This window comes from Parasteatoda tepidariorum, chromosome 12 (assembly GCF_982258835.1).
Source record: "Parasteatoda tepidariorum strain Cologne lab strain chromosome 12, Ptep-v5.0, whole genome shotgun sequence".
NCBI classification, from domain to species: Eukaryota; Metazoa; Arthropoda; class Arachnida; order Araneae; family Theridiidae; genus Parasteatoda; species Parasteatoda tepidariorum.
This window is the reverse complement of record NC_141766.1, coordinates 10,548,363-10,566,973: the sequence shown is the minus strand read 5'-3', so window position 1 is coordinate 10,566,973 and position 18,611 is coordinate 10,548,363. Positions and strand designations below refer to the sequence as shown.

Here is an 18,611-nt window from a genome sequence, read left to right as displayed (position 1 = left end):
TATCTAGTATTTTGACAGCTATAGCATTCCACAAACCGCTTTTTCCTTTTTTAGCTTCCAGATAGATTCTTTCCATTCCAGTAAATACCGTCAAGTCATAAAATGCACAAAACTTATTTTGTTACACCTTCTTCGTTTAACTGTTTTGTGTTTTTTTTTTCAACCAACTACGAAAGCAGTTTCAAAATATTGAATATAATTTGCATGGCATTCTATGCCAATGACGTATATGTTTAACGTCATTCAAATATTTCGTTTTGTTTCTTTCCGTCAATAATTCAATGATTTTTGAGTAAATAATTCTGTAAAAATTATGGTGTATTAGATTTTTCGTTATGTAAAATTTTATGGTAAAAATCGATTTTAAGGCAAAAAGTGCCGGCACTCCGAGTGCCAGTATCTTTATTCATATTTTTTTTTCTTCTGTGTAGTTACGTCAAGGATTTTTTGAAATGACTGTTCATAATATATTTATTTTGAGCCGCGATGGCTCAGGGGATGGAGCGTTCGCCTTCCAAAGAGGTGAACCGGGGTTAGATCCCGGCGATAGCTGGTCGATACGAAATCCGCACCCGGCTTGCACCGACCACAGTGCTGACGTGAAATATACCCAGTGGAAGATGGATCAAGGGTTAGAGTCCCCTTGCCGTCAGGCTAACCATGGAAGATTCTCGTGGTCTTCCTCTCCATTTAACGCAAATGCAAGTTAGTTCCATCAAAAAGTCCTCCACGAAGACAAATTTCTTCTAATACTTGATCCAGGAGTTCCCTTGTCTTCGGTATTGGATTCAAAATTACAAGGCTACTGAGTTGAACATTAGTAGACGTAAGCCCAAAAATTGGGTCGGCTGTTCAACGACGGTTATAAAATAAAATAAAATATACATCTATTTTTGGTTTCTTATAAAAAATTGAATCAAAAAGTATACGCCTTAAGGGGTCGCAAGTTAATACTTAAGTGAGAGAAAAAAAAACATTATTGAAACCTAACGAATCATTACTGAGTAAAACGGTAAAGATCAAAACCTGTTTAATATTTTTAGTTGGTGTCAGCTGTCATGTTAAGCGTCCCGCATTGGACTGATCGTAAAGAAACGGTTCCCAGCATAACACTGAAGTCAAGCATCACTGGCTGTGGTCAGTAAGGGGATGGGTGACCACTTTTATCAGCCTGCTTAAGGTCCGAGGGTGTGCGGTATCTATAATAGTACTGTTCTACAGTAAAGTGCTCGACTTCGTGTGCAAGTCGTCGGGCAAAGCAGGGGATTCATCCCGTCTGCAGAGGATCAAAATTGCAATGGCATGTCTTCGGATCATCCGCAGGTATGTTTCCTAGACAGTCGCCAATAGCCCATTGTGCAGCTATACGTAAATAAAGTACATACCTACTTGCCATCATATTAAGCAAGTTTTGCTATAATAATATTTTTGAATTATTGTCAATGTGAGGTAAATGGGTAATTAATCAAAGAAGACGGCTTCTTTGGGTAAAAATTTTAACAAGTTTTTAATAGCTCAAACATATTCCCAAATTGCATGATTCTATCTTACGCAAATTTTCTTACGTTTTGGCAAATACGGTTGTAGACAAATTTAAATTTGGTCCCTTAATTAAAAAAACACAGTGTGACATTCTTTTGCTTCAGTTTTGTCAAGAATTTTTAAAAAAATATATAGTAAGAGTGGTAATCATGAAGCACCCTGCACGTTAAAAACGCCGCTGATTTTTCGAGGCTATAGTAAAAAAGGTTGTAATTTTTCCCTGTCGCTTATGATTGATAGTTATTATGTTAACAAAAATCAACGTAATGTAGACGTTCATTCCTTTTAAAAGGTAGTTAAATAAACACAACCCCACTTTTTTTAAATTAATATAAATATGTAGAAGAAATTGTTGGAATTATAATCTCTTACACTTCGCTGGTTTTTATTGTTCTAAATTTAGAAAAATACTAAAATAAAGCGTATTACTTCATTTTGGAAAAAAAAAATTGGTTCAAATTTTTCTGTCCCGCACTGGACTGGTAGAAAAATTTCTAATAATTTTCTCTTTTTTTCCAAATAATTTTCTTGCATCTATAAAAACATGCGCATTGTTATTAAAGATTATAAAAATTAGCTAGTATTTCTTAAATACTAGCTAGTTTTACTGAGTTTGAATTTCATTCAGACAGTTAATTTTCATTAAATACTGCAGCTGAATTGAGTTATTGTTATTATTATTCAATACAAAAAATAAAACAAATTCCTTGACAATAATAAAAAATTCGGAACTATCTTTGCGAAATAAAGACACACAAATCACAAATTCCATTCTTAATCGCTGCTTTTCTTTTCTTTTTTTTTTCAAAATTATTTCATGTTCAGTAAAAAACGTATCCGTGCAGATTTGGAAACGAACCAGTATTGACGTAGAACCTAGAAATCTCTTTATAAATTTTTATTATACATTAGAAGAAAAAAAAATGCTGGGACAATAATTTACTAATCAATTCATTTCTAATGTAAATAAAACTTTAAATTAAATTTATAATAAGCACAGTCCTAAAATATTTGAGTATATATATATACATATATATATACTTCATTTTTTGACTACTTTATTTTTACCAACATTATCTAAAATAAAAATAACTCTGTTAGCATTAGCATTTATTTTTTTACTTGTTACTTTTTAATGAAAGTGAGAATCCTGAAAAATAGTCTCCCTCTTGTTACATTTTTCCCAAACTATGAGGGGCTACCGCAATTAAAAAATATATGCAGAGTGTTCTGTAATCACCGCCTTTAATACTTGAAATCTTTATCAGAAAAGAAAACAAATTAAATATAACCGAAACAAATATTAAATATTAAAAGAACAACGCCGCTGTTGGAGTGTGAGACAAATTACTACTATGATTGACAGGATTAAAAATATCAAACCTGTTTAATTGCCCTGAGAAACAATGAAAAGAATTGAAATGCCATTGTTAGAAATAGCTTTAGACTGTAACAGGCAAGTTAATAATAACTAAAGATTTCATTAGTTTTTGTTCTTTCTTTGCTCAGTATATTAAGGAAGGTGATTTCGGATATCTGTTATCAGCTCTTTTTACTCTATGCTTATAAAATCTTTATAGAATAAAAAGTAAATAAGATTTTTACGCCGGGCGTAAGAAATTAATATTGAAATGAAAAAAGAACTAAAATAACCTCTGGCAAATCATTATCGAGATTGATGCGAGCGAAGGAAGAATTAAATTATTAATGAAAAGCTCTTCAGAAGAAATGGGGAACATCTTTTATTTTAGTTACTTATATTTTAAATATTTTGCTCTGGTGGACCTCGGTATTATTATCTTTTGATTTTGCAAGCATTTTTGACTTTTTTTTTTCACTTAAACTAATTTGGTGTGTTAGTTTTACTTTATTTTTTAAACAAAAATATTCCAGAAATATTCATTAAAAATATCATACTGCATCTTATGGCCATAATCCTTGAGTTAGTGAACCAAAAAAACCAGCTAGATTAATATTTCTCAAACCAAATTACACGCAGAGGTGATGAAAGTCAGTGTTTTCATTCGATTAGTGTTTTATTACCGACGATTCAGTGCTTTATATGGATTATTTAGACTATTAGCATAATTTTTATGTACAAAAAATTGCACACAAAAATTTTTTTGACTAGTTTGTTTCCGATCATTCACTAAGTCTTTACAATAAAAAACATTTTGAGCCTTAACCTATTTATATATAAATATAATTTTTTATTAACTTTAATACGGGTATTAATCCGCGGACTGGCACTAATCCGCTGATCGGTTGTTGAGAAACAATGCCTAAGATGATGATCTCCTGAGTTTGTTTTCTCAGAAATTTTGCGGCATTGTGAACCATGGAGTAAATTTATTGCAAATTTAATATGGTGCTACTGTGCATCGAATGAAGGTAGTAATATCGCGCAGTAAACTATAAATATCGTGAAAATTAAATCATTTTTAACTCACACGAAACTATACTTCAAATAAAAAGTGAATATGGTTCAAATTAGCACCTTATTGCAGCATTTTCAATTCAATATTAAGGTTTAATGTTGTACTAATTTTTCTAAGTGTAGTATCGTAGTAAAAGGTCCTCTTTAAATCCGCTTTGTTATTTCATATTTATCTAGTTGAAACTAGTTAAGTAAAATGATATTTGCTTTTTTTCTATGGGGTCTATTCTTGTTTTTGTCTGCTAGTTTTCACTGTTTCAATGTTTAAAATATTATAACTTTACTAGTATAATGTCATTCAAATTTGCTGCAACCTTAATATGGTGTTAAATTGAACTATGTTATGGTACTCCTTAAACTTGATTGCACAATACAAATACCACAACAACTTAAACGAATACATGATTCCCTTTACCACTTTTTTAAAATTGCAGCAAATTTGCACAGAATTACAGTTGAAAGTACCAAGAACATGGTTCAGCCTTGAACCAATTTTTCTGAGAGTGTAATCTTTTTTCTGATTTAATCGTGCTTTAGGTAACACCATCAGAGGTTTATTGCAAATTGAAGATACCTCATTGATACATCAATGTAATATCCTATTATATATATATATATATATATATATATATATATATATATATATATATATATATATATATATATATATATATATATATATATATATATATATATGTATATATATATACAGTGGAACACTGGCTTTATGTTGTCCGTTTCGTACGTTATCCCGCTTCCTACGTCATTTCCTGCTTGTCCATGTAAATTGCCTATACCGATTATGAAAAATAATTTCAGATTTTACGTTACCTTTTTTAAGAAAATCCCGCTTTATACACTTTTCTAACAGATGAAAATTATTTTCTCAACAAAGTTCGCGTTTTTTCCGAATTCTGCATTTATGTTTTTCTTCTTTTTCCTTCTTTAAAAAGAGCGGGGTTTGTTTAATAGCTTTTTAAAGCTGTTTTGGAATTCTTTCTATTTTATCTTATGGTCCTTATGTCTGCGAGAGGAGATTTCCCCCCTGAGTCAAAAAAATATGGAATAGGCAAAGCGCAGAAAGGGTGGTTAAAGAAAGTATAGAATTTTAATTGTAAAATTTTCGAGTGGAATTTTTTCCATCAAACTTCAGCTTGTGAGTCTTGGAATAATCTTAATCATTTAAAGAACGTTACATTGAGCAATTGGTTAAATAATCATTTTATCCTATAGTTCAGTGACCTATAAGATGCTTTTAAGGGAAAAATTACTGATCAGGAAGTTTTGAACTTGATTTCTACAGCATTGAATAGTGTTGACTAAAATGCATTGCGAATGGGTTGAATCAAGTAGGCTTTTCGGTATCCAGCGAGAACATTTTGCCCTTTGGAGTGTAATTGGTTGAAGACTTTTCGAAATCGATGACGTGCATTTCGACTGCAACACACATCCCATTACTATTACTTTTCAATTCTGTCGATAGCTGATTTAATGCCTGTTCCAGATGATAGAGGTGAAAACTGAGAAGATTAGTAAAAAATATCTAAGGATATACACACAATTAATTAAGAGTACTAAACCAATTCTGAAACAATATTCATTTACTAATTCCAAAAATCCAATATCAACAGCATTTATTTGCTTTTGCAAACCAGGAAGCAAATTTGCAAATAATAATAAGTATTGTTAGGGACATTGTTGAAATAATATCTAAAAACAAGTAAATGTTATACATTTTTTTCTACTGGTTCATCTCAATTTTTGAAAATTTGGTTTTATTATTTTACCCTGATTTTACGCTTTTCTCCAGACTATCTTAAGAAGAAAGCACGAAGCGGAAAAACGTAAAATCGGGGTTCCACTATTTAAATTATGCTAAAAATGACTTACCCCTCACAGTTGTTTGTTACTTCCATATTTTGCCTGGTTCAAATTGGACATGTATTCAATGTCTAAAATTAATCTAAGTCCTTTCAAATGGACTTGTCATCCATCATAAATTTCGTTCATTTAAAATATGGGAGTCAGCAAGGTATTAATAAAAAATGTTTTGTTTATGAACTGTTAGAAACTTCCCGGAAATAATGGTTTAAACAGCAATTTATTAAATTTTGCTATATTCAAACAAAAACAGTTTATGTAAATAACCAGGCATAAAATGGTAATTCAAACTGTTAACTGTAACAAAATCGTTTATTAACTGATTTCACCTAATACGGTTAAACATCCAGAATTTTATCGCACCAATTAGGCCTACTTAATGGAGCCATTTAGTTCCTTGCAGTTGGTTATAATAGACGAACGAGCTAATCTGCCAATATCATGACCGATAAAACGAGGCATCGAATCCCAGCGCGGACACTGCAATATTTTCTTCGCACCCTTTAACACATGAAGAGTTTCTAGGGTCCTAAACTCTCCAATTTGTGACCCTGAACTATTAGAATACGATACTTTCATTCGCGCATAGATGGCAACACCGTACAGCTGCTTAACACAAAAAAGTCTAGAATTCCCTATCGCTTGCAATAGTTAAAACAATCAAATAAACTAATTAAACCACATTTCACGGTTCATTTAATAGAACACAACTCAGCCACAACCTAACTCTAATACCCATTACCTAACAAAAAGCCTAACTCCCATGTCCAGTTAAATTACTTTTTTACGGTTTTGAAACCGTGCTAGATGTAAATGGTAAAAAAACATATAGTTTAGTATTTATGATTTTTTAACTATGCTTGTCGTATGCATGTTACGGTTTTAATACCGTAAAGGTAAAAAATATTCTTTACTGCAAACTCTACGGTTAATTGGATTGTCACACTGCTGCCAGTTATTTTACCGTAATTTTAGAAGGAAAGTTCTAACAGTACGAAAGCAATATGAATGAGAGTCTCTACTAAACTAACGTCAATCATAGAACAACTTTTTTTTAAGCAGATAAACTCAATAAATATTTTCTACTATTGAGCGTAATTCTACAAACATGTCAAAGGGCAAAGATAATACTAATAAATGAACTTTTAGCACTTCTTTTTTATGAACTGAATGAACTTTTTGAACTGAATTAATGAACTCTTTGTACTTTTTAAAAATGATCATATTCAGAAAAATCAAGTATAATGGGTATTATTGAATGGCCAGCTTTATTAAATATTTTTAGAATCCTTGTCAACAATATATATAATATAAATAATATTAAATATACCTATAAAAATATACCTATTAAGCACTACGAACTAATAATTTAGCTGAGAAAAAAATAAAGTACTACCGAATTCTTACAAATTTCATGTATTGATGGCAGGATCAAAATCATCAGAACCTATTTAATTTCGCGGGAAAAGGGGAGTTGCAACATGAATTAGAAAAACTTTCAAGCTTCATTCAGAAATAAAAAAAATAAGGATATTTTAATTGTTTTTACACCTGCCTTTCTCAATAGTGATTAGTCACATTTCGACAGCATTTTTTCCTCCTAGCTTGGACATTAATTTCCGATCCCAATGCATATTCTTATTTTTACTTCAATTTTTCAAGGATTCTAAAAATATGCTTTAAAAATGGTGATTATGGAACACTCTACGAAAAGAGGTAACAGATATAGGAGAGAGTGGGGCAAGATCGAGTAGTGTGGTGAGACCAGGTTCCTCAATTGTGTCGAAATTAGTTCTGGTACTTATTAGAGGACGAACTCTGAATTACAATTTAATAGTCAAGAATAAGGACCTACTATATTGGCATGCTTTTGCTGAATAATTCACGCCGTCTGTGAAAATGAATATGTTTCGCCATGTCAACTTTCTAATGTTCTTTTGTTTTTCAACTAGCCTTATTTATTGACCATTACAGTTACAAAAGTTATTTTTAGTTCAGCTTATTATGTGTTTATTAAAACATCGGATGTTGTTATTCTTCTTCCTCCGCTGCACTGCAGCTTTCGTGGGCGCAGCATAGATTAACACCAAGAGGGTAGAGGCAAAACCGGGAAGTACCTCATGCTAACTCTAAATTTAGAAATAGTACAGTTTCTGTAAAAAAATTGCAAGCATTTCTGTTTTATATGACAATTTAAGAAAATTACATACATGATGCTTCTTTCGTTGCATTGTAGCTTTTCTCGGAGCAGCATATACTCTTATCAAGAAGGTGGGAACAAAACCGGGTAATACGTCAGGGCTGATCTACATATCTACATATTCTTTTATAAAGATAAGTTAAGTTAAATTTAGAATCCCTGATTTTAAAATATGTCGTTAATAGCAATTTGTTCATACTTAATCATTAGGAAACATCAACCTTAAACGCTAATTACTGAAACAAAATGATAATTTAGGTTCATAATGACATTAAAAATTTTACAATTGTTTATAGACATTTAAATTTACGATGATATAATTTATAGATATTTAAATTGAAGAGAATATAATTTTTAAAAAAAATCATAAATATTTAGAATAACTACATTAAAAAATATGTTGTGAAATTAGGAGAATTTCAACTATATACTATATATTTTATTTATACTTTTTACTTACATTTTAATTTTCTTTGACTTTATCTATTTTTTAATTCTTTTCACCTGCCTTTCTTTATGAAGTAACGAGGCGGTTTCTATTTGGATAATGAATTTTTATAAAAGTTCTTTACGACAGAATAAACGTATTGCTGTTTTATATTAACTGTGTCATTTCGGAATCCATTCTTTACATAGTTGTTCATTTACTTTAGGGAACACGCGAAAAATTATACTTTTTCCTTTTGTTTTTATATCAGAATTTTTGCAAGTTGCAATCGCGCAAACTGGCATTTCGATAATAGTTTTAAATTGTTGTAAATTCACTGCAAAAACTGAGGAAAGTCATTATAGAAAATAACAAATGTCTTAGAATATCTCGCAAAAAGAAATGATCCAATATTAGTTAGAGCTAGTAAGGCCAAACGCTCCGTTCTTGAAGTAAAAGTGCGAGCTTTGAGCCAAAGTGACGTCACTAGAGTGACGTCTGAGGATCGGCGGTGGGAGAGATACTTCAAAGGAGTGAACCAGCCCTTCTATTCTCTTTAGCCCTGGTAATACGTGGTCTTACTCCGATAGCAGAGTTTATCAAAACATAGCAAAACAATGCTACTATCGGATTAAATCTTCATTATTTTCAATTTATAAATATTTAAGGGTCTCAGGACAAAATTTACTACAAGCCCCTTCTTCAAAGCACAAAAAACCTTACTTTCATATATTGTAGAATTTTTAAACACCATTTATACAAAATTGTAATTTTTACATAGATATAAAAAAAATTCTCAGCAACTTTCTTTCTGAAAGAAATTAATTAATAAGTGTAATATTTTTCTAAAAATTGATTGGACCCTCAGCAGTCCCGACCCCTGGAACAATTATTCCCATTTTGAGTTCTTTGCTATATCACACGAAAACTAAATGCATAATTTTCTAAAACTGTCATACAAATAGAAATGTCTGTTGCTTTTTTTACTTCTAAATTTAGTATTTCTAAGCTTCCCATCGAGTTGACATGCGTACTCGATCTTACCTTACTAGTGAGGCGATCGGGTGATTTAACTTATTCTAGAAAAAAAATCATTGTTCTTCAAAATAAGGAAGATTCTTCTTCCACATTTGTGTTCTTCCACACAGGTGTGTTCTTCAGGAATGATGTATTGTTTACAAAAACAATGACTATCTTGATTAAATCTGACGACTTCTAGTAAGAACAATCCTTCGAAACTTAGCTATCCGGTTATACTTCACTTTCCCCTGTTATATAAATTATTGAATATGCGATATTCAAGACTATCAATTTTCAGAGAAATAATAATTAAATAAATTTAGTACCTTTTTTTATTCAACTTATAAATACGTAAATGTAACAAGAAGTTACACCTACTTAAGTTAAAAACTGAATAAATATTACGTATTTTTAACCTAATGATAATCAATTAAGTCGAGTAATAAAACAGAATTTCGGTCTTTTACCAGAGTTATTATTTTAACATAATAAACAAGGTATCAAACTAAAGGTATCATTACTTATAAGAAGAAAAAAAAACAATGAATTTATTAAGGGAATAAAGATTTCGGTCTTTTTAATGGACTATTAAGATTTGTGTAAGAATCGAAGAAACCATTGTTAGATTAAATATACTAAATAAAACTTTCATGCTAATAAAAATTGAAATATTAAGAAAAGTTAGATGAATTTAAAGAAATAATCTTTAATGATGCAATAACAATAAATCTTTTATTCTTTTGTATAAATGATAATCAGAGACAAAAAAAAATTCTACTGTAAACAAACGAAGTCAAACATCAGTGACAAAAAAATTATAATTGACAAATAAATCGAATAAATATTTTCTACTTTTTTGTGTACTATACATAATTATATACTAATAATTATATATACTAATAATTCAAAAATGTCCACAAAAATGATTTAAAAATTCATGAAATATTTTTCTTTCAATTTGTTTTATTTATTTATATTTTTTTTTATATTTATATATTTTGCATCTGTAAATGCATTTTGCCCTTTATCATAAAAATATATAACAATAAAAACTCAAAACTGACTTAAATAAATTAAATATTTTGGAATTCAATATTGTTAAACTTCAAAATCAGTAACAACTTAATTTTTATTTTACGCATTGTAGCTGGCACCTGTGTCTTAGTTAAAAAAATATGCAGCAATAATGTCGATTGCGTGCATATTATCTTATATTAATCTATTTGCCTAAAATAGCATTTTTACAGCCTATCGCTATTCTGATTTAATTATATTTATCATTTCTTTTAATGCTATTTCTTTATTAATTATATTAAATTTTCTTATTTGTTTTAACTAAGCTTGCGTTTTGTTAAACAAATTATTCAATTGTATAAAATGCAGATCATCTTTTGCTTCAAGGATCAAAATTTTGCTTTTTGCTCAAAGTGAAAACAAAATTGGATAATTTGTTCTGTTTACTAATAATTGAAATTTAAAAATAATTTAAAAATACATAAAATATTTTTTCCTTTTATTTATTTATCTATTTTACTTTTTTATTTATCTATTTTATTTATTTCGTAACTGTTAATACATTTTGACCTTTACCATAAAAATATTTAACAATAATGACTAAAAACTAACTTAAATAAATTAAATATTTTGGAATTCAATATTGTTAAACTTCAAAATCAATAACAACTTAATTTTTATTTTGCGCATCGTAACTGGCACCTGTGTCTTAGTTAAAAAAATATACAGCAATAATGTAGTTAGCATGCATATTATCTTATATAAATCTATTTGCCTAAAATAGCATTTTTACAGCCTATCGCTATTCTGATTTAATTATATTTATCATTTCGTTTAATGCTATTTCTTTATTAATTACATTAAGTTTTGTTATTTGTTTCAACTAAGCTTGCATTTTGTTAAACAAATTATTCAATTGTATAAAATACAAATCATTTTTTGCTTTAAGGATCAAGTTTTTGCTTGGGGCTCAAAGTGAAGAGTAAAATTGACAATTTGTTCTGTTTCCTATGAGATATTCAAAAATGATTAATAAAACATTTTCAAGAATCAAATCACTGAATAATTAAAAGATAGTTCGACTTACCGAGTGTATCTTGAAGTTCGACGTACAGTTCTCTGGCCAATTTGAAGCCGTCGAGTGAATGTCGATGTCGATGAAGATTTCTGATTCAAAATAATTGACCTCTGCGTTTTTTCAGTTCGAAAAGCACTTCTCTGAGAACTCATTTCACTGTAAACTCTGTTCTGTTTATTTATACCACTCTCAAACATAGAATTAGACTCAACATCACCGCTTCGAAAATTACCACCACGCGTAAATCGTTCCTTTGAAAATAACCCATTCATTTTTTCATTCATTTCGTTGTCGAATTCGTCTGGAATGTTTGAAGAACTAAATTGAGGTGATCCATTACTTTTAAAAACACAGACTTTATTTTCAGATTTAGATTTATCAGGCTCTTCACTCGATTTATATCCTGGCATAATATTATCTTTTTTTGAAAAATGGAATTCTGCAGATTTTTTTTCTTGCTGGAATTCAGCTGCAAATGCTTCCATTGTTGATTTTTCCGATTTTTCAAAGCTCATTTTTGTACCGGTAGCTCGCATTTCTGTAGAATTCTGAGCAAAATTTAGCATATCTTCAAATCCAATCATATCACGATTGTTTGGAATAGTGCGTCTGTTCATGGGACCCGAAAACACAATGGCACGGCTAGTGTCAAAATCTTGCTCAATATCACTTTCATTGTCTTTCGATATATTTTCTTCAATTATCATATCAGGTCTGTCTTCCAATCTCTGGAAACTAATTTTTCTTTCTCTTCTTTCCATAGGTAAAATTTCAAAGTTCCTTTCATTATTTTTATCAACTAATACAAATTTAGAGGTTAAATCCTTTTCGTTTCGAAGATTCCCACAAGTTTTGGGATCATTGAAATTTGCCTCATATGGTTTTTCTGATAGAGGGACACTTGGCTTTGGATCAATTGGAGTCTCTTCAAAACTAGTCTTATCTTTCTCTTTCAAAAAATCGATATTGCTTTTGTTGGCAATACTTTTTTCAGGAAAAAGATCTGATGGACGTGCATTAGTAGCTCTTTTGTTTTCATTGGCATGTAAGAAAAGACCGGAAATGCTTTGTTTGTTTAAATCTCTAGATAGTGAATCACTTTTCTGTATTTCCGATTGACTCCAAAAATCTTCTGTGTTAACTGGTGAATCTTCCTGATGGTATTCCTCTGACTTTTGTTCAAATGAAGAATTTTGAGAAGTGCTATATCCGTTAGTATTTATGTCTGACTTATCCAGTTTTTCATTGGGTATTGCTGATGAAAACCCAACATTTTTATTTCCAGAGTTAATCAAATTAAAATTTGGCTTATTGAAAATATTACTTTTCATGCTCTGTTCAATTGGTAATGATTTTTTTATGGTGCTTGTAGAGCTAATTTTATCTCTAGCGAGTATTGGCCTTGATATAATTTCTTTATCAATGAAATCTTCACCACGTTTTGTGCTAGGGGAATCTTCATTTGATAAGCTCCGTTTATAGAGTGGTTGTTCGTTTTGAGGAGAAAAGCAATTTATTTTCTCTGGAGATGGAAGTTGTTTTTCCCTCGTGAGCACTGAAGCAATTTCTCCTTTTTTAAGGTTGAGACTAGCTGGCCTAATATTGGTCTGAATATTTGCTTTTTCAGGAGATGAAAGCTGTTTTTCCTTCATGAGTATTGATGAATTTTCTCCTTTCCTAATATCAAGGCTAGTTGGTCTGTTGTTAAAATTATTTCCAACTGAAGATTTATTTTTTGATGTCACCTTGATATTTTCTTCAGTTATTGGTGACTTAAATGAACCTATTTCGTTTGTTGGGGATGATTTGGCATTACATTCAAAAGAGCTACTGCTAATTGGACTAAATAGAGTTCGAATTGGTGATAATGGTGAATCTTCAGGATCCTTGGATTGCCAACGGTATGAAGCATAATTGTCTTTGGGAATGCTTGATTCTCTCCTGTTGTTCAGCACATTCTGCTCCATTTTCTCTCGTTCTAAACTGCTACTCCCTTTTTTTCCACTAGAGCAATTCAAATATTTTTGAAGATACTTATTCTGTTTGCTCCTGTCACAGCCAATCTCAGGTTTACCAGAATTATGGAGTCTATGGCTATCATTTTGATTTTTTGCTGATTCTGAAATAACCGGTTTAGGATCTTCTTTCTTGAAAAAGTTACCATATTCTCTATTGGAAAGCGGAGAAGGGTTGTTTTCCCTAGTTTTGTCCTTTATGGAGGTATCGGAAGAGAGCAAAGTGCTGAACCTTTTCGATGGTGCTGATTTGAAGTCATTAGTAGGCAAAGGAGTATTTAAGGTACTTAATGAAGAGGACAACTGCTTCACATTCTTCAAAGACCGTCCTTCTCTGATTCTAGAATGAAGAGCTTTAAATTCCTGATATCCACCATCAGATGCAGGCTTTTCTTTTTGCTCAATTGATGTAGATGTGTGGAGTAAATTTAAATTTCCAGAAGGCAAATTTGAATTAATTAAACGTGATTTTAAAATAGGTGGGCTAACGTTACGTCTTTGAGGGCTGGGTGATTGCCGATGGTGATCAAAAGCTGTCGCCCGAACATCTGGAATATCTTGAGATGGTAATTTCCTGCCATCTCGTTTAGAATTACGCTCCAGCAAACTGTCAAATCTAGGGTACAATTTTTCTGCTGCAGTTTCTTTTTGTTCACCGGTAGAAGACGAACGATTTCCCGCCCTACCAAGTGTCGATGACTTCGAAATAATACTACTTAAAGGCGACTCGAAAAAACTCGTTGCAGCACACCCACTCCTACGAAATCTCGGAAGTGTTGATTCCCGTTTAGGAGTATCCATTGCGAATTCCTTTAAATCTTGTTTCCGATTATTTTGAGCCATCCGCTTAGAATTTGATGATCGGTCTCTTTAATAGCATGAGAATTATGGTAGGTTTATTTCAGCGGTTAAACTCGAACTCTCGATTATGTTTGTAGTTAAAGCAGGTGCACGTTACCACTACTGTCCTCTAATAGAAGCGCATGCCTTAGCCGCATAAAAGCGCCCTCCATCAAAGCAAACAATTACGTAAATTGCAACGTAAGAAATGTTTAGATTATAAGATTTATCTAAAAAGAAAAAGAAATTGCTATTTTTCTTTTTGATAGTAATCAGCAGGAAATTGAAAATCAGGTTAATTGCAATTTTCCTTTTCCTTCTATGATGGAATTACTTAAGGCTCGTCATTAAGTTTTTTTAAAATTCATTTTTGATTATATTAGCGATTTTTATTGTTAAATTATTAAAAATAGATTATATGACTTCTTAACTATTAAAAAAAACAAAAATATTTGCTGTTGTTCTTTTTCACTATGCATTCTGTATTTTATACATGAAGTAAATTAGTGATTTTTAGCCATGTATATTTAAATTAAATAAAAATATTGTGTATTATGCTATTTCAACAAACAGCGTGCGACTATAATATTTTAGAAAAAATAATCCTTAGATTACTGAAACATGTTTTGAACATTTAAAGTAAAATTTATTACTATAACTCAAGTATAGTTTTTCGTGCAAACACATAAATTATATGAACTTTATTTTTGCAAAATACATTATGGATTTTCGTTCGAAATAACTATACATAAAGTTTATTTTCAAAACTGTTATAAGTAATTATTAAAATAGTTAAATGTATAAACTGTAGATTGACCGTACGGGATAAATTAAAGCAAAATGTGTAACAAATAATTCAAGTATAGTGCATGTTGCACACACATAAATTATCCAAACTTAATGCAAAATGTTAGGTGGACCGGAAAGTAATGTCGTTTCGATGAATTTGATATTTTTTATCAAGATTTTATTTTTAATCAAGGTTTTATTTTTAATCTAGATTTTATTTTTAATCAATAATGTATTCACCCTCGTTAGCAACAACATTTCAATGCCGGATCGAAAATGAATCGAAATGAATCGAAAAAAATAAATTGGTTTTTAAGACTAACGAATATTTAATGCGCTTAAACGACATTACTTTCCTGTCCCCCTAATATATTATAGGTTTAGGTTCGCTTAAAATAGATATACATATTAGTCATTCCGAAAAAGTTACGTAAGTTTCCGGAAAGGTTGAAGTTAAAATGGTTAGAATTTAATAGCATAAATGGTCATTAAAAATGGTTATTTTTAATTATAAATAAAGTACTTATAATCTCTTATATAATAGGTTGACGAAAATGTTTGGTACCGGATTAAAGGAAGTGCCGGATTGGAAATGTGATAAATAAATGTAATAAAACATGTAAATTACGTTGAATTAAAAGTCAAATTTCTATTTAATAATGCTAAATGTATATTTTTTTGATTTAGTGAAATGTTAATTTTATTTGAAAAAAGATGTAAGACATACATGTTTGCATCGTTGCATCCCAATAAATAAACTCAGCAATCGAAATAATGATTTAGTAATGTTTTTCATAAGAAATTCCTTAATTAACATACTATATGGCCAAAAAAGTTTACAAAAGAAATTCTTTTTAAAAAAAAATTTTTAAATAATTATTTTTTTAACTTAAAGTTTCTAATAATAAATTTTGATAAAATTGAAATTATCTTTTTATTTAAAAAGTAAATTACCGTATTTGAGTTCATAAGAATCTATTCTTAAAAAACGGTAGAGCTGATAACAGTATAAGAAGATTTAATATATATATATATATATATATAGTATATATGTAATAGATCTTCTGATATGTATTACAGAATGAATCAGCATTTATATCTACACTACCCTGCAATAACGGAAGAGACACTTTCAGTTTTTGACAATTTTTTAAATTTCTCAAGAAATACTTGAAGGATTATTTTGTAACTTTAGAGGAAATTAGTTCATGCAATTTTCCATACATAGCAATAAAGTTAAAAACTTTCAGTAGTTTTAAGGACCGACAATAGCTTACGAAAGAACGCAAGTATTTTTGATACCCTAAACTGGAATATGAAGAAATAAGCTTATTTTTTATACCGATTTAGGTTTTAATTAGCAATAACTGCATAAAATTTCATGAGCCTACCTTAAATATTTGTGAAGATATAGACATTTTTATATAAAAAAAGACTTTTTTATCTCACGTTTTTACCATAACTTTAAAAATATTCAATAACATCAAACAAAATTTTTGGTACAATTAAAGGACAATTACAGCATTATTGCTTTAAAATTTCGAATCAATTCGTTAAAAATTGCTCAAGATATGATTATTTAAAGTAGTTGTTTTTTATATTGCGCATGTGCAAAAATAATTAAAAAATTCTTTTTTATAATTTTGAGTGAATCGTATTTGGCAACTAATGAAAAAAGTCTGATTTGAATATCTTGAAATTAAAGTTGTTTCAAGCAATTTTTTAAAGTAAATTTCAAAATTTTGAAAACAAAGCTGAAAATGATAAGGGGTTTTCCACAAATTTCATTTTGTACTATTAAACATGATTTATTAAAAATGACATCGTAGAGGATATCCCCATAAAAGAATGTTTTCTTTCCTTATACCATCATCACAGTTTGGTGTCCGGACGATTATTGCAAGATAATATCATTTGTCACCACTGAAGGGGTTTTGTCTTCAAGATACAAAATGATACTTGTGGAAAACCCCTTATCATTTTGAGCTTTTTTTTTTTTTTTGAAGGAAGTGCAAAAACTACTTACGAAAATGCTTAAAACTCTTTAAATTTTTAAGATATTCAAATCAGACTTTTACATTAGTTGCAAAAGACGATTCACTACAAAATCATGAAAATTTTTGTTCACATTTTTTCCGCGCATGCGCAGTATAAAAGAACTACTTAAACAAGTTGTTCTTGTTAAAGTTGTTCTTGTTACAACTTGCTCAGTTTTAAACGGTTTTTTTATTCAAATTTTAAAACAATAATTTTGTATTTTATTTTAATTGCTCCAAAAATTTGGTTTAATTTTATTAAATATTTTTAAAGTCATAAAAATAAAAACGCAACAAGAAAAAAATTTATTTTTTATAAAAGTGTCCGTATCTTCATAAATTTTTAAAGTTTGGTTTATGAAGTTTAATGCAGTTATTGCAAGTAACAACCAGAGTAATCGGAACAAGTTACAAGCTTATGGTTCGATTTTTCGGCTTAGAGTGTTCGAAAATACTTGTTTTCTTCCATAACTTATTGTCGGTCCCTGAAACCTCTGAAACCTTTAAACTTAATCGATAAATAGGAAAAATCGCAAAGTTGCAACATAATCCTCGAAGTATTTCTTGAGAAATTTTAAAAAATATTAAAAAATGAAAGTATCTCTTACATTATTTTTTTTTTCCAATGGTAGGCACTGAATTTGAATCTTTGCCTATACTATGCCAGAATTGTTGCTCATTTCGCGTTACCCAGTGGGCACCTGTGAACCAAAGTCACGGAGGCGAGCAACATTGCCCACGCCACACTGCCACAAACCCGTTCATAGGGTGGGCCACATTCACACATCATACACACACACAACAGAGGACAGCACAAAGAGAGAGAGAATCATCCATGCCCACAGCGGAATTCGAACCCGCAGCCTATGGCTTCGCAGTCAGGCACGCTAACAGCTCGGCCGCCTGGCCGGCTATCTCTTACATTATTGCTGCAGGGTAGTGTATCTATCAATCTATCTATATATGTATACATATATATATAAGTTCAAAGTGAAGATAAAACAAGGAAAAACTATAGACATATGAAAAGGAGGGGGGGGAATAATAAGTAAAAAAATAACAAACAGTTTAAAAAAAAAAGGATGAAATTTTAGTTAAAAAAACCGGGGAAAAAAAGATATAATCTTTTCATCAGCCCACACGATTATATCCGTAAAAGAGAGTGCTTTCTGATATTATATCAATATAGCCAAAGCAAAATATATTAATACAGTAGTGTGAGGAGCACTCAAAAAAAATTTTTTTGCAAAAATTACAACAAATAAAATAGAATACAATAAGTAAAAATAAAATGTAAAAACGGAAAATAAAAGAAAAAGAAAAAACGGTATG

The 18,611-nt window shown here is 30.1% G+C and overlaps 2 protein-coding genes across 4 annotated transcripts in view; one reads left to right on the top strand and one right to left on the bottom strand.

The window, feature by feature from the left end:
• The window catches only part of LOC107443799 (uncharacterized), a 425,279-nt gene extending 410,705 nt beyond the window's left edge, over nt 1-14,574 (bottom strand). For both annotated transcript variants that reach the window (XM_043040926.3, XM_043040927.3), the window contains exon 1: nt 11,609-14,574. In XM_043040926.3, coding sequence (XP_042896860.2) covers nt 11,609-14,457 — 2,849 coding nt within the window. In that variant the 5' untranslated portion in view covers nt 14,458-14,574. The remainder of the gene's footprint in view (nt 1-11,608) is intronic.
• The window catches only part of LOC107452615 (mitochondrial import inner membrane translocase subunit Tim10 B), a 73,930-nt gene that overhangs the window by 29,691 nt on the left and 25,628 nt on the right, over nt 1-18,611 (top strand). The gene's annotated exons all lie outside the window — the stretch shown is intronic.